Genomic DNA, 17,242 nt, shown 5'->3' with positions numbered 1-17,242 from the left:
ATTGTTAATCGAAATAATCACATACCGGGGCGAAAGATTAGATACATCGATTATTCGTGAGCATTAACCGTGTATGATGTAGCTCGTGATCATCATTATCTAGTCACTGTTACGAGATCATCGACCTCCTTACATCGCTTTCTGAAATCGAATCTAATTCGAGCTCGTGTCTTTGATTGACCATTACTTTCTATCGTACGGATTGTTCTACTCTGGGAATGCTAATCAACTGCAAGAGGGTCTTTAAATCAATTTAAGAGGGAACGTTCAAGTATCAGCTACTAAGTAGCTATTTTCCAGATACAATTTTCAAAATATGAATTTAAATAAAATTTAAATTATGAAAAATTAATTTTCTTTCCTACACAGAATTTTGCCAAATTTATAACCAATTTAAGCTATCTCTATAAAATAATTCAAATCACCTGCGATAATTTTATAACTCAAAGAATCTATTCTAATGACCCATCTAGGGTACAAAATAATTACTCCATAAATCCTATAATACCAGAGCACTTTCGTTCCATTTTTCCATCGATCGTTCAACTGTGCGCATCGACGACGTCACCGTAGCTAACTTTAAGGGTCGATTAAGCAATTATCCCGCAGCTCGATCATCGCTACCTGCAAGATTATCCGCTTCCTGGATACATCCAGCGTCGATTATCCCGCGCGTACTTTCAACAAATTAATTAATGCCCGTCTGGTACGACGTCAGCAATGTTATCGGGGAATCAGTCTAGCGGATCGGATCGTCGACCGTGAAAGAGGGTGTGAAAAAATTAGTGTCGCGCGTTCGTTGGACGACGAAAAAGGGGTTAAAACGGGGTCGCATAGAATGCAAGTGTCCTCGGGCTACCAGGTTTCTCTAATCTGCCCGATCAATCGGTTCCAGCAGAGTAATTTCGTGATATATGCGGTTAATCGTTCGATGGATTTTTTCGCTCGTATATCTACCAGCTAGACGGAACAATTTCGAGACGATCAACCGGGGGAAACGGTAACACCATCAATTCTGGTTTAGCGAGTTAGCAACCTTTGCGGAAAGGATATGATTTGTTCTTTCCTTCGCGACGGTGTAATATGGAATTAGAGAGAGATTTAGGAGGACAGTTTCAGTGCGAGACGATGATTTATTCTAACTAATTTACGGCTCGACAGGATGTTGAATATCGTTGAAGATTCCAGAGAAGGAAAATATTGTTTACAATGAAATACTGAGTGTCCTGTTTTAATCAGTCTGACATAATTTCATCACATAAAAGTATCACCAAATTGCACTTATGGTATGTCAATTTAAAGTATAAAGTCTCATAAAAATTAGTATACAAACGTTTCATTAATATTTTTAATAGAAAATGAATGGTTCTTTGTTAGAACAAACAATGGATATTGATCTATCTATCGTTTACTCTATTTAAACATTAGTCTATTTGTGTTAAGAATATTCATGAGATCTTTATGTAATCAATTTCGTAATACTTTAAGCTTTAAATCGGTGTGCCATAAGTCCTATTTTGCGATACTTTTATGTCATGAAATCGTGTCAGACTTTCCATGTTTCGAAATCAGTATTTGATATGCAACAACCTAATTCATTTATAAGCATCCCAGTCACGTGGAACGGTTCGTATACTAAGAAAATATAAGAGAAAAACAAATTTTCAAGAAGATTTATCATTAAGTAAGCATCGATAAGAAACCTGAATTAAAATCGCGCAATATTTTTCTCGCAACAAAATTCCCCAACATCGAAGCTTCTGAAAATGATCCTAAAACTATCAGAATGTAATTCCCCCGGGAATCAAAGCTGTATTTTCAATGGCAAGAATTAACTTCCAACCATTACCCACTCTCAACATTGTTAATACTCATTGATGATTTATAATACGGCACTTCCCCGAAGCTGGATCTCCATCAAAGATAAGATAACCGTTTTCTTTCACGTGTTCGCGAACACGTAAATCGTCGTCGAAAGAAAACTTTCATCCACTTTCGTGTCTAGCACCATTCATCAAGTCTCGCTAATTACAGCCGTACAAGCATCGACCGAGAACAGCGTTAAACGTTATCCACGCCCATAATCAGCATCCTTCCGTGGATAAAAAGAGCAAAGATTATAGCATTGTTTCGAGAGCACCGGCCATTCAGCACGGTTGCAAACGGAAGGTGAAAAGATACCTCTAACAGCCGACTGAAACGATCGACACCGCTACGTCTCAATCGTTCTCTTTAACATTTCCCTCCATAAAATAATAGTATAATAAAACAGAACAAGCTAAAGTGAACCAGAGCGAAATTCGCTCTAGAGGGCCGGGAAAAAATAAATTTTTTTTCGGCCATTCATTGAGATTTTGACCCACTGAAAATGGCCCAAGAATGTTTTCGATAACTCTTACCATTTGGCCTGTACAAAAGTGAGAAAATCTAAATACCCCCTTATCAAGATTTTCCATTAACCATCCGCTAGACAAATTTTTATTTTCTATACATTTTAACTATTAGAATTTCCAAAATTAATAAAATTTGAATGATCAAATTTTTTATTTAAAAATTTTCCCAATTTTCATTTTAATAATTTTGATCGTTTGATTATAGAAAATTTGAGGTGTCAATCAACAGTGACAAATGGAAAAATTTGTCTTGGAACGATATGAAATTTTTCAATAATCGAATTGCAGGAAAATTCGTGATGGAAAGAATCGACTGGAACAAGAATACCTCTCATTTTCTCCATTCTCACGGCCCGTGAAACGGATTGCCCCGCGGGCTGAACAATAAACGAGAAAACGCAGGCGAACAACGCGTTTCCAAGGGACTATAATAGCAGCCAGCCTCTAGTAGCGCGATTAACAAAAGCGATCTATTAAATGGGCCATTGTACTGTCTTGAGAAGGGAATGACACCGGCCGGCGAGACCCTCCGAGCAAATTAAATCCTTCACGAGATTTGCGTTCCACTGATTGAAATAATACGAACAGATAACGTAGACTAAAAGGCTAGAAAATGATAGACCGACAGTAATTTCCTAATAGATTGCTCTACATTTTTCCTTCGCGAACGTGTTCTTTGAATATTTTTACCTCCTAGACAGAACAGTTCAATGATAATATTTTAAAGAATTGATAAGTAGATATCCGAAGCTATAGTTCCACTTATCAAGAATTTTACAAAGAAAAACATTCTTCGACCATTTGAATTTACAAAACTGGGTAGACATCGCCATTCCAATTAAGTTGCAAGTTTCCAGCATTCGTTTACGATTTCATTGCTGTTTCTCGCGTCGTGCACGATACCGCGGAGCAGGCAAACCGTGGAGTGCGGGGAAAAAGAAGAAAAAGCTGTAAAAGCGTAAGAAATCTTCTTGAAAATCTTGTCGTTGAGCCGGCGCGGCGGCGGCACGATTCTCTCGGTATGCATAGCTTAAGGGAACTGGAACTCGCACGGTAAGGAGTCTAAGATAATCGCGTTTATACGGCAGCTCTGCAACCCGCATTCCGAGAATTCGATACTACGACAAGAAGAAGTTGTTCCCAACCCTTTCAGACCGTCGCGTCGTTCTCGCGATCGTTCAATTTGTACCCGCGAACCGCAACGATCGCTTTTAGAGTCGGACCGTGATTTCAAAAGAGGAAAAAAAGGGATGATGGTAACCATGATTCCGCGAACAACGTCCCTCTTTACGATCGAATCCAAGACCACCATCGATAATATTGTTTCCCGCCTATCGAATTCCGTAAACGAAGATAGGATAATCGGGCTGATACTCTTTTATCGTTCGATGAATGAAAAACGAGACGAAAATCTGGATAGATTCTACAGGGTGAATCAGACAAAGTGTTACAAACTATTATCCCGGAAATTATAGCAGCTCGACAGCAGCCTAATTTAATTAATTCAAATAGTTAGATCGATACCTAATTATTTTTAATTATTACCTGATTAATGCCTGATTATGCGGTGCATGAATTTTTTCGATTTAATTCTGAACCCATGGTAGTATTTTAAAAAAATAGTTTATACACGACACAATTAAGCACTTCGTGCTACTTAATTTAAAACAAGGATTAGGTCGATAATTGCTATATTTTCCAAGATAATAGTTTGCAACATTTGTATCTCACTTACTCTGTATAACAAAATATCAAATCTTAGATAAGATTTTTTCCCTCCAAAAAAGGCACCGTTCTCTCTCATTATAAAAGTAATTTCGTATTAAAAGAGCAAGAACTAAAAGATTTTCTGAAGCAGCCGAAGTAATGAAGCGATCAGTCGATCCGGAGCAAAACAAAAAGCTGCACCGACAAGTTGAAGTCTACGTATTTCTACCCGAAGAGAGGATATTTTTAAGCCGATTGGAAAAGCTGGATGCTGTTGATTTTCAAACGTGTTCAAGAACCGAAACGTTCAATTACGTTTTTAAAAAAAGAATAAGAAAAATTGTTGTTCAAAAGACTCACCACTGGTTGAGCTGTACTCGCCGATATATCGCCTCGTTAAATAGCGCACGACCACAGCTGAAACAAAAACAAGATCTAATTAAGTATATGAAATATATTACTGAAAAGGTGGAAATCGAGAATTTGTAACAAACAAGCGAATTGAACTGAATTAAAATTGCAAATACGAGTGTTCCACGCTCGCTTTTACTGCATTTTAATATCTTATTTTATATAATACATTATATTTTTATACTGTAACATTAGCAAACAGATTTTAGCGACGGTATTTTAACATTATTGAAATACGTTTGCGGTTGATATCAGGCCGAATGAAAGTTCCGCTGGCACGTTTCTTAATTTTAACTGAAACTGGTTTACGTAAGTGAAAAGCGATTAATCGACGCGGTTTCTCTGATTTATAAGCTTTTCGAGTTTATATTTAATAGATATAGGTAGAATCGGTGATCGCAACTTCCCACATATCAGATAATAGAATCTTTCCTTTTCAATTTGAAATTTACATCACGACATCAATAGAGAATATCCAGAACCCTAAAAGATTGTCACTGAATCTTAGAATATTAAAATATCCCAATTTTGAAGTATTAAAATTACATAAAGTCCAAGAATTTGGAGTAAGAATAAATAATTTATTTCTCCAATTTGCAAATAATCTACCCACGTTCAAGTTCAGAAGAATGAATAATATTATTAATACTCACAAATCAATCAATATCAATTCATCAAGCATATTATGGATAAATACCGTCGAAAGTAAAACGAACCAGTTGTTTCGCTACGTGAATCAACTTCCAACATTTCCAGCTGGTATTTCTAAAAGAAACGAACCGCTACGACGACAGATTTATAAACGGTGAATATATACGAGAGTACTCGACGAGTACCGACCAGCACGGATCTATGTACTCGATAAGTCTTCAAGGGTCGAACGAGAGGATACGTACACGTCGGCGACATGTTGAATTCAGTCTCGTACGTAAGTAACGAAGAAATTTATTACAAATGCACACGTATACGTATGAGCATTCATAACGTCCTGGGACGAGTGTACGAGCATTCCTATTAATGACATTTCCTGTTCACCGTGGCCATTAATTATCGTTATTACGTATTTGACGCTCAATTTTTCCCGTTTCACCGGCACGAGAGCTGCGGGAACCAACTCCCTTCCTTCTTTCCAACAAACTTTCTTCCTTATCTAAAAACAACTTCTCTCTCTCTCTCGTTTTACCTAGTTTCACTTATTTTGAATTTAATTTTTACCCAAATTTACGAAATTATATTAAAAAATCCGAGTCGTACCCGGAAGACTTCCCTCGCTCTTTTAACGAAAGGGTGAAACCGTACACCACCTTTCATCCCCGGATTTTCACGGATTCGTTTCACGCATTATCCCGCATCCGTGATCCACGTAACGTGGTAATTTACGAGCCACGAGGATCGTTCGAGATTCAAACGATAAAGCTCCGTTGACGCGTTCAATTCAGACTTATGAACTAGAGGAAGGCATTCACGAAGCCGGTGGAGTTTCTTCGGTGGATCGCGCACGACACGGTTCGCAACAATACGAGACAAGTACAACAGAGTCTAGGCATAGGCCTAGGCTAGTTCACGTGTACGCGATTCTACGATCTCGCAGCAATAAATTTCACGTCGTCGCACGGTGAACTTCTACGTATCTGATACGTGTCTCGGATTTCCCTCGGCTCTGAACTTTCCTCCGCAGCCTGGCTAGAGAGTTTACACGTATTTTCGTTCGACACAAAGCTATACAAATTGCGATTACCTGAAATGTCAGCTGCCGAGCTGGCGAGGATCCTCGAGCGAAACGGTTGTCGAGTTTTACGGAGAACGAGCTTTCAGTAACGGAGTTGATTTAAGCCCGGGGAATCTAGATGGGTTCGCTAGAATCCCGTGGAATTTAGATGGATAGGTTGAATTTTCGACCATATGGTGGTTTGGACCATATGGAATTTAAATGATTCCCTAGAATTCGGAGCGCACGGAATTCAGTATGGCTAGAATTCAGATACCATCGAAATATTTTCATTTCCATCGTTCATTTTATCCGACCTCATCGTAGAAAATACTTATTTTTAATGCTATTGCCGTACTCGCGCTCGGTGTCGGTATTTTTAAAACATTTCTCTCGCACTTGACGTCAGAATAGCGATGTACACGAACGAAAAAATACAGGATTTATCATCGATACGAGGAACTTAATTTCGCACGAGACTCGAGTATTATTGCAAAGGAGTTAACCCTTTATTCATAGATGATAATTCAATAATAAAGAGTTAAAAGTAATCTGATTAAAATCTACCAAAATTTACAGCTTTTTAGCGATTAAATATGATTAAGAATTCAGCTCGATCGTATGAATCAAGAAGAACAAACGAGGCTTCGAGCCGTGGATTTATGTACGATGATAAATCGTCCGGATTCGGCTGATTCATTCTTTATACGCTCATTTATGCTCACACGTTTCCTGAAACAGACGCACGCGTGTGTCGACCACCGAATTTGTTTCTCTCTTGACAGACAAAAATTCGCGTTATAAAATATTGAAACAACTGGTTGAATATTTAAGGGCCACGTGGAACGCAAGTGCGCCGAGGAATTCGAGCGACGAAATTGATTTAAGAGATTTCTTTTTAATTATCGCCGAAACGTTCGAAAGATAACGAGAAACAATTGGGAGTTAAGGGTTTCGGTTTAAAAGTGAAGAGCATTGATCGGCTTGAAAAATGAAATAAAACGCTGCGAAGCGGATAAGAAGAATGAAATAACGATTACGACACTGTCGCTTTTTTCCCTTTCCCGTCTGGCTGGGTACTTTTTAACTGGTAATAAAGTCAGTCGTTCGGCCGAAATGAATTTATGTATACTTCGCGCGACATGGAAATGTGCACCAGCTTCCAATTGCCGCTTCAATAAGCGTTAACGCAGATAAATGGGTCCTGACCGTAATCGTGGGATGTTCCGTCTATTTAATATACTCTATAATATATGCAAATCATAAAAATCGATAAAATAAATTGGGGATTCAAAGAAATTCACAAAAAGTCCCAATGCACCATGGAAATCATCCCCCAAAAATGATACTAGCTCCTTCAAGCACTTAAAATATCAAATTTTCCTCTGATCCTTTTTGCCAAATTTTCAACGCTACCGTTACAATATCCTTTCAAACGAAATCCTTGAAGAGGAATCCAAGTTTCAAAGGGAACGAAGTAATTCCAATTAGAAGGTAGATGTAATCTTCGAGGTACAAAAGAATAAAAAATCTGTGTTTATTCAAGGATTCCGATTGCACGAGGTAATTCTTTACTCTGGAAGGGTGGAAACACCGGCAGATTCGCCGGAAGGTGATAAGGGAAAGGAAAAGGCACGGTCTTCGGTGCGTAAACTCGGTATGCAGGAATAGGTCGAAGGCAAACGGGAGAGCATGCTCGGTAACAGAACGGATGTATCGGATGTCCAGATCTCTGAACCTGCTGCCGTGCAGGATTTTTCGTAGCTCAACGACCTGCTGACCACTCTCAGCCTGATATCCGATAACGTCCAAGGAGGTCCTTATTATACCCGCCAACAGACACACAGCCTATCTCTCTCTCTCTCACGACTTTTACGGATTCTCCAGCGAGTCAGGAATATCCGTTTTCCGATCGAGCATTCAGTGTGAGAACGCAATTTTCGATTGACCGGTATCGTTGCCTTTGGATGGCAATTCATAGCAGAATAAAAAAAAAAACAATAAAGTAGATGTTAACCCTTTGACTGCTGAGTATCTACTCTGGGCTTAAACGTTCTGTGTGTACGAAATAAGAATTAAGTCAATAACACTTATCATTTCTTTTATTTCTCTTCGTTTCTCAATTTATTTTTTCATTGTTTCGTCGCGTCATTATAATCTGATAACATATACTGTGTAATTAGTAACACGAATTGATAACTTTTATTTGATTATGATTAAAATATACAGGAAATAAATTATGGACTCGTATGTGCTTCCACAGCAGTCAAAGGGTTAATGTTGAATTGCAAGATAAGGAAAAGGTTATTTTCTGAAGTGAAATTTAGATAGAAATAAAGAAAGTTAGACTTGATATTACGGTGATGCTAATAGCACTCCTCCTCAACCTATCAATTATAGTTGCCCTTTAATAAGGGATTGAATAAAACTCAACTCGACGCTTAACTCGCTAATTAATCAGAAAGGTGCGAACGTTCTTAATGAAACACTTTAAATCTGCTCGTTAAGAAGCATCGATATCTCAGACGGACTTACGATCAGGATCTCAGATGACCTTAAGATTAGATAGATCTCAAGATCTAGCGATATTCAAAGTTATCGTAAGTATGAGATCAGGTTGTACATGTGCTCGACGAACGACATTTATTACAAATTAATTGTTACAATTAACGATCTGGAGTAGGTAATATTGACACTAAGTTTACAGACACATTTCTTGCATACTTATCTTTACAGACAAGCATCAAATTGACGCATTTCACACATTTTCTTTTAAAAATAACATATTATACACTATTAACTTATAACTGAAACTATGTAATATTTAACATAGAAGAAAATGAATTTATTATCATACGTGGCAGAAGAAAAATTTCAATGATTTCTGTAATTTTCCTTGTGAAATTCGAAATGCATCAAGTAAACCTAGTGTTAAAAATCAAGAGTTCACCATTTCAATGACTCTTGAGATTTTGATAAGAATTTTCAAGTGCTCTTAAATTCTCTTTAAACGACAGTATCTAAAGGGAAACTTAACGAAGTGATTTATTATTAAAATTTCGCGTCGTTCGACCGTGATATCGATTCGACGATTTATTAATAGAATTAATTCGAGGTCATTGAACTATCCTTATTGGCTTGATTTGTTCGTTTTGTACTGGTCGCACGACTGTCGAGCTAACTAATGCGATGTATTATAGCAAAGACTATACGTATTCATCTTAACGGCACTTTCATTCAATCCGTCGCCGGTCTATTAGACAGACGTGCAGAAATTACACGCTTTACACGACACAATATTGGTACTGTCCACCGTAATTAATATCCCTCTCTGATACGTTTATAATCCATACCGATGGTGTGCACCTTCCCATAATCGTAACACAATGATGCCTCCTATCGAACACTCGTTTGCCGTTCGATAGATCCTACGATTACTCGAGGAATTCGATTGTTTCGAACATAAGCAATATCTACTATCGATAGGTCGAGTAATTAGGTAGAGGAGATTGAGGTCGAAAGTAACATTGTAAATAAATAAAAAAAACTACTAGTTGCATTATTGCAGATTTTGAATATATGATGCAAAATTATAATTGACATGCAATTAATATGTATATATTTAAAGTAACTTCTCTTTAGTGATTTAAAATTTTGATACAAATATTCCTTCTGCAAGTAGGTGCTTTTTTATCTCTTTTAATCCTTTAAGGACGCAGCATTTTTAAGCTCCGAGTATAATTAATTAAAAATAAATGAAGTAATAATTCCATCCTTCAAAGCAAATATTATAATTCTTTACTGTCTACACTTATAGCTGTTCTTTGTACCACGAATATAACGCAATATGTACGGAATTATAAATTACTATGATAATTATGTTTGGACACATGTGTATTCCGATACACATTTTCGATTTCCCGAAGAGGGAAATCTTTAATTTGATTATTATGAATGTTAGGCTGGTCGTAACTTAACACTTTTAAGTGTATCATTAGTGATTAGTGATACGGCTGATACAACGTCTATATCAGTGGTTCTCAAATTGGGTATCGCGAAATTTTGGATTGTTTATTTGTAAAAGGCCAAATATTAATAAAAACTAATTACAAAGATAATGATTTCAGTGTGTCATCAGGCAAAAAAGTTTGAGAACCATTGGTCCACGTAATCATGGAAGTATACTTTGCAGAGTATAAGAAAAGCAAAGAAACAAAGAAAACAAAAAGCCACGTAATCTGAATTTAAGGAAAAAAATCGTAAAAACAACAAGAGCAATACCAGAAATAAGAAATGCGACGATAAAAAGATAAGGAGTATTATTGTCTTGTATGCGTCGATTCCTAAAGCTCCAGTAAGGCAAATGCAAAATTTGCACTAAACAACGTAATTTATATAAAGAATTTATAAAAGAAAAAAACCGTCGATTTTTTCCATCTAAAAAAAACTATCATCGTTTTACATAGAACTTTCATCTGATGAATTTAAATTTAAAAATTAGCTATTAATAAGTGGAGCTTCAACGTGTCTGACCACACGTGTATGTTTCTACTATTCTGGTTAAGGGGTACATTAGAACAAATGAAAAATAGTATTTGCAAAAGCAACAATTCTTAGGAAGCGTTTCAGTGATACGAAACACGAGTAAGTAAAGAAGATTTCCGGCCACAGAACAGCTTATTTATAAGAATTTATTTTTCATTCGAAAATAGTTTCTCATATCCAAAGTGCGTCACTAGTTGCCTGTATTTATATCTGTTTCTATTCTATCTTCATATTTCAATTCATATATAACAACAAAAGTTCTTTGATCCAATAAAATATTTGAAAATAATCCAGCGGTCACGCGATACCGCGTGAGTAGACATTCAGCGTAGGCGTTTGCGCTCACGCGGTATCTCGTAAGTGGACGTCTAGCATTGACAATATATTTTAAGCAGGAAACATTTAATTTACCTGATTTTCCGACTCTGGGGCCGCCGAGGACGACCACCCTGATTCTGTTGACGTTTGTCATCAGATGTGGATGTTAGGTGTCATTCGAACCGCCCTTGTACATTATATACTGTCCTTTATACAACACTGTTCGCGTTACTTTTCACCGTACAAGATCCATTCACATCGCGCACATGTAGAGAAAAATGGCAAGAAACTGTTTGCAAAGAACGAGCGTCAAGGTAGCTTTGTAAGTCCGTCAATGTTTACACAAAGAGAACCGTTAATCTCGACAGAAGCCCGTTCGATTAAGAACAAACTTCAGATCATCGTTTCTTGTTAAATTCGATAACAGAAGATTGATCGCGATTTGATTCTTTGATAATTTTGTCTTTTATTTACTGGCATCGTAAAAACCACTGCACTCGGTGAACGCTTGTCGCGCATCCACTAATCACGCTCGAACTTATAGAGACAACTTCACAGAGCAGTTTGAAACGCGACGTTTATTCCGAGCACGCTCCCCAACGGCGCGATAAACTGCGTTGAGTAACAGCCACCTTTTTAGACTCGGCGACACATCGATCTTTCGAAATGTCGCTCTCGGATTCTGATTCACCGGTGTAGATCGTCGCAATCCTCTCACGAAGCCGGCACCGACTGTCTTCAGACGATTTTGCAACGTAGAAACCGGTAGTTGGCGCGCATTATCAACCGCGCCGTCCGCTTTCCGCGTTTTGCAGATTTCTGGAATTTGCCGCGGTGTCGCCACCGGCGACCTACCCTTCTTCTTTCGCGTCAACGTTCACCAGAAACGTCACACTATAGTTTGTCAGCAAATAACGGAGTTACACTTAAGAGTGTTGTTCAAAAATGCCACTTTCTCGTTCACGAGATTTCTCTTTTTTTTTTCCTTTCGAAAACACTTTCCAGGCTGGCCTGGACGATTCGACTGCGCCTCCTGGACCAGGATGATTATTATGTCGACGGACGACGACGTTAAGGTCGCGCCGCGAGCAAACACGCGGGCCACTGCGCCGACACGCTGCGAATAATAACACAAGAAACGATTCAAGAAATGCTGTCTTGCTAGTTCCATTTATAACGGGTCGACGGCCTCCCTCCTCATCTTCTCTTCTCGCTTGGCGCCGCCAACGTCGGCTCGTTCCGATTACGAAAAAAAGGTTAGACGGCGCTCGCTCGCGCACGCCACCGAGCGCCAACACCGGACCCACTCGCTCTCTCCGACGGACAGATGAATACTGGAAGCGAGAGGCGCGGAGATCTAGACTTCGAACACCGCCCACGTGATCTTACTGTTCCTGCGTCGCGCCGTTTTCAATTTTTTCTCTTTCTCCAAACTTTTTCGGCCCACGATTTTTCGTGTACGAGACTGCTGACAAATCAACGGTTCTCTACCGAATTTTACAAGGAAAAACACAGATACTTGGATTTTCAGGGGAGGAATTACAAGAAAAATAAGAGAAAATTTCTTTAGCGGTTCGAGCTAGTTCACACTTGAAACGTTTTATGACGGGCAACTGTAATACGGTGCTCGTTGGATGACGGACACGGACAAACTGACACGACCCAGGCGTACCAAGCGAGAAAAGAGGTTAAGACTACGGGTGTGTTTACATACAGATGAACGATATCTCGAAAGCGGTTTACAAGTGACGATTCAGGTGTAACGAAAAAGCCATTGAATCCTGGTATCGATACGACCTCCGGAAGGTCTTTGCATCGTGTGCAAATATTAAACAGCGAACAGATGTTACCGATATTTGCGCGAAGAAGTCGCTTCCATTCTTTACAATAATCGTTTGACGTAAAAATGTGCGAAGCTTCGGATAAATACCTGATATCCACTTGTGACAATAAATTCACATAGTTTTCCCGTTCGAACCACCTGCTACGTAGCTCGCGTTCGTTCGTTTCAATTAATATTCCTCACTGTTACGTGGTCCGGTGAAATTTGTCAAATTTCGAATCAGAGTACGCGAACGAAAACGAGGTCGCGGATACGCGAAAACACTTGGACACCGACCTCACCGACCGCTCGTCGGCGAATGCTCGAGCTTGAGCGCCTCACGCCGTCTAATATGCACTCTCCAGCGTGCTCACTGCACGCCTCGACCACGACATGGCGTTCCGCTCCACGCTACAAGGTGACTGCCGTGTTAACAGGTAAGCGGAGACCGATGCGCGAGCGCTAGTATGCAAGCGCGTGTCCGCCGGTACAGGTAACTAGGCAGCCACTTATTCTTACGGTCACGATGATTTTTCCTACAGTCTCGATACTTCCACGGATCGTAACACCATTGTTATCGGCTCGAAAAATATTTGTTATGATAATAAATAATATTTTAGATAAAAGGTATGAATGAAGCTTATCGTGCTGGATTTGTTATTAATGTCTGGTTTGTAATTGTATTTAGCTCAATGGATAACATAGGTTTTCTCTAATTATGCAGTTCAAGAGATCATTTAATTATTTATAATATTCGGTAACATGATTAATCCTCTGCCACTTAAAAATCTAGCAAGATTCTGTTAAAAAAGTCTCAGTGGTTTATATTTTTAAAAATAAGCGCCGCTTTTTATCACGCCAGCGCCATCTACGTATAACCTGCTGAACTTTCACCATCCGCGTAGCTACTGGTCGGTAAGAAACCGACTAAGCAATATCGATAAAATACCGACTGATAAATACCGACACTTAAATTTAAATTATAATTTGGCGCCAAACAACCAGAGGGTACAAACAATGCGATAAGAAAGAGAGGTTAACCACTAAATAAAAGTTTTGGCGCCTGTCTAACGAATATTTCAATTAAATAACTGCAGTTATAACTTTAGTCCTAGTTTAATGATCGAATATAAGGGAATGAATTGTTGGTATGTTACTACCTTCGTAGATAAAATTGATAATTTGGTGTGCGTGTAGCCATAGTAACCGAAGTAATTGAACTCTGACGAAAAGGAGATCCATCAACACGGTATTTTCTTCTAGCATTATGAATGCAAACGATACAGACGTTCGCGTCGTGAAAAACGAGAAAAAATCATTGCTACAAAAATACGATGTTCCGGTAGAACATCTTTCGTACGAATACATTTCTGAATGCACGGACGGGAAGAAATTGGAAAGAATAGTAACTATACTTCGGTAAGTATCAATTACAAATCGGCGGGGTTTTCAAGTTCTTAGAAAACTTAATATAATTGTTCGTACTGATAGCTCCGGCGAAGAAGGATATTATCCAGACTTGACGAAACACGCGGAGGAACGTTTAGTTCTTCTCAAACCGACAAGTATAATATTAAGAAAATCCGAGCCCATTCTCAGACTAAACATGTTAGAACCGAACAAATACACAGAAATTGAGAAAGATATAAATACCTGGACGTCGGAAATGCAGTCTCGGGAGAAAGATTTGAAAGAAGGAAGAGCTACTTTGATAGATCCTCTTCCTCAACCGGATATCAGGCAACTGAAAGAAGAAATCACAGAAGTATATAAATTATTCATTCTAAGTCAACAATATAAATGAAAGTAATATTTTTCTCTTTTTTTTTTTCTATTTTTCCCTCCGATCAGAAACCTGTAGCAATAAATTCGAAGAATACTAAGAAAAATAAGCGACTTTCCTCGTGCGACTATGGCGCCTGGGATAAATACGATGTCGACACCGAATTAAATAAAATAGATATACGAGATGAACAACAGAGAGTCGATGCCAAGAGATTTCAACAAAAACAGAAAGAAATAACTGAGAGAAAGAAACTGGAGAAAAATACAATTATCGACAAAGGTATAAGAAAAGTTTCTAAATAGTAATAAAAAAAATTACAGAGAATAATTATTTTAAGTAAATCAAAATCATTTTATCAGCATCATTGACCGGAACTGAACTGAACGTGATGGCAGAGCAGGAAAGGGAAAAAGGAAATGAGGCGTTTAGAGCTGGAGATTACAAAGAAGCTCTAGAACATTATAGTACAAGTATAAAAATGGATTCGAATGCAACTGCGTTCAATAATCGTGCAATGACGTGTAAGACAATTAATTATTGGAAACACATTGCAAAATAATTATAATCAAGTATATGATTTATGATATCTTTCCTTAGATATTAAACTACAGCGTTATAAAGATGCTCTCGACGATTGCAATGTAGTTCTTAGCGTGGAATATAAGAATATCAAAGCTCTGCTTCGTCGAGCGGTGACTTTAGAGCATCTCGACAAATCGTCTCAGGTATTATAACAAATAGTATGTCATCGAATATCGTACGATTGTTGTATCTTCGTTAAATGTTTAGGCATTAGCAGATTACGAGGCTGTTTTGAAACTAGAACCAACCAATGCTGTGGCAATAGCTGGGGTGAAAAAATTAAGGAAACCCTGTGAATCTAGAAAAGTAAGGTATGGTATTTAAAAAGTTTCATGAATTAAACTTTATCTATTTGAATCTGATGCTTACAGGATGGCTATTGAAGAACAGACAGAAGATACAAATGAAAAATTGAAATCTACGAAAAATTCCAACGAGCAATTCAAAGAAAGATTGAGTTTAGAAAACAGTATATGTTTCTGTGATAGAGCACCAGGACCCTCGCAGAATTTAGGACCGAGGCCGCATATAAAAGCCGATTATTGTCTCGAGGACGAGAAGAAACAAACAGTAACGATTAAAAATAATGTTCCTAAGAAACCTGAAACTGAGAGAAAAAATACATCAGGACCAGCTAAAATTATAGATTCCTCTTCTAAAGGAAATAATCGTTCCTTCAATGCGCAGAAAAAGAACGATTCTCCTCAAACTACAAAACCGAAATCAATTTTCTCTTGTTCGGTGCCTTCTAAACGAGCTAGCTCAGTCCTTATCGAGGAAATACCTAGAGAATCTAGCGATAGTAATTCCATGGCTGTTAAAAGCGAATCGAAGGAGATAGCTAAATCTAAAACCGTAAATAAAAATAACAAGTGCGATAACAAAACGATAAACGCATCGAGTATCAGGAATTTGAACAGAAATCTTGAAGAAAATTGTAATTTGAATGGAAAGCACGATACTAAGTGGTCGCCGAGAAAAGTACAAGTAGCTGATAAGTATACAAATAAAACTAGTAAATCAGAGAAATATGTTCCAAAGGTATGTTTTTGCTAATTTTATAAGAAATTCTTAATTAACGTGAAATGTTTTCAGAATTTCAGTAACATCGAAAGCGCGTACGATTTTATGAAAGCATGGAAGTCATTGAAGAACGATACTGATTTAAAAGTACATGCTCAATTACTACGTTCGTTGAACATTGATAAATTAAGTTCAGGTATGGACTTATAATCATCACAGGCCCGATGGCCCGAAATATAAGGATCTAAGATTTTTTAATGAGGGGTGTTCCAGTTTTAGGGAATGAATTAGACGGGGACATGTTTAGTACTATTGTACACTGCCTGGAACAACATTTTTGCTCATCCAATGATACAGAGATACTTAATAAGTTTTTAAAATCATTCAGCCAAGTGCAACGTTTTTCAATCATAAATATGTTTATGAATGCCAAAGATAAGCAAGGTACCAAATTTTGAAATTTTTACATAAACAAACTTACCATAAAGTTATGGTAACCATTATTTTCATTCCACAGCGATAAAAAATATACTGAATTTCTTAGAAGAACATGGAATGTCAGAAGTCTCGTCTTTGCGGCAAATTTATTGCATCTGAGAATACACGCGCTCTTAGCTGTTTTTGAACTTCGTAGTGACATTACAGCGACAAGTACCAACCTTACAGAATATAGTACTAAATAATGAAATACCCCAGTATTTAATTGTTAGTTTGATATATAACGATAAGCAATAAACATGCATTGTATTTATTATAAGAAAAATGTTATTTGATCAATAAAAAACATTATGAATGTATCTTTTCTTTTATTACACTGGATCTGTTCAATGATCTAGAATGAATTCCCAAAACTTACCGTGCAGCATGGTTGCTACTATGCAGAATGTCCTATGCATCTCCATTTCTGTGGAATTTGAATGAAATTAAAAACATTTATGCGACTGATT

General features: G+C 37.8%; 2 protein-coding genes across 6 annotated transcripts in view; one reads left to right on the top strand and one right to left on the bottom strand.

Moving 5' to 3' along the window:
• Nucleotides 1–13,290, bottom strand: part of LOC117603741 (ras-related and estrogen-regulated growth inhibitor) — a 157,035-nt gene extending 143,745 nt beyond the window's left edge. For 4 of the 5 annotated variants that reach the window (XR_013062966.1, XR_013062967.1, XR_013062968.1 and 1 more), the window contains exons 1-2: nt 11,176–13,290; nt 4,461–4,517 (exon numbers count right to left, since the gene is read on the bottom strand). Coding sequence is in view for 1 of the 5 variants with exons in the window: in XM_034323189.2 (XP_034179080.1) it covers nt 4,461–4,517; nt 11,176–11,236 (118 nt within the window). In the remaining 4 variants the exon portion in view is untranslated. The remainder of the gene's footprint in view (nt 1–4,460; nt 4,518–11,175) is intronic. The other variant, XR_013062969.1, reaches the window with a different exon arrangement.
• Nucleotides 13,291–13,931: 641 nt separating this feature from the next.
• On the top strand, nt 13,932–17,041 carry Spag1 (Spag1 axonemal dynein assembly factor). Its single transcript, XM_034323159.2, has 10 exons — nt 13,932–14,323; nt 14,396–14,669; nt 14,756–14,969; nt 15,050–15,211; nt 15,288–15,415; nt 15,480–15,583; nt 15,644–16,313; nt 16,368–16,491; nt 16,569–16,739; nt 16,813–17,041. Exons 1-10 carry the CDS (start codon nt 14,172–14,174, stop codon nt 16,890–16,892), a joined length of 2,079 nt encoding a protein of 692 aa, XP_034179050.2. The 5' UTR covers nt 13,932–14,171; the 3' UTR covers nt 16,893–17,041.
• Nucleotides 17,042–17,242: the final 201 nt, after the last annotated feature.

Source organism: Osmia lignaria, chromosome 11 (genome assembly GCF_051020975.1).
Source record: "Osmia lignaria lignaria isolate PbOS001 chromosome 11, iyOsmLign1, whole genome shotgun sequence".
Lineage (NCBI taxonomy): Eukaryota > Metazoa > Arthropoda > Insecta > Hymenoptera > Megachilidae > Osmia > Osmia lignaria.
This window is presented reverse-complemented; position numbering and strand designations above follow the sequence as displayed.

Coding starts and splice junctions, on each gene's coding strand:
- Spag1 (XM_034323159.2), top strand. CDS start 14,172: ATGAATGCAAACGATACAGACGTTCGCGTCGTGAAAAACGAGAAAAAA. Junction 15,584..15,643: donor TGTGAATCTAGAAAAGTAAG/GTATGGTATTTA, acceptor TGATGCTTACAG/GATGGCTATTGAAGAACAGA. Junction 16,314..16,367: donor CAGAGAAATATGTTCCAAAG/GTATGTTTTTGC, acceptor AAATGTTTTCAG/AATTTCAGTAACATCGAAAG.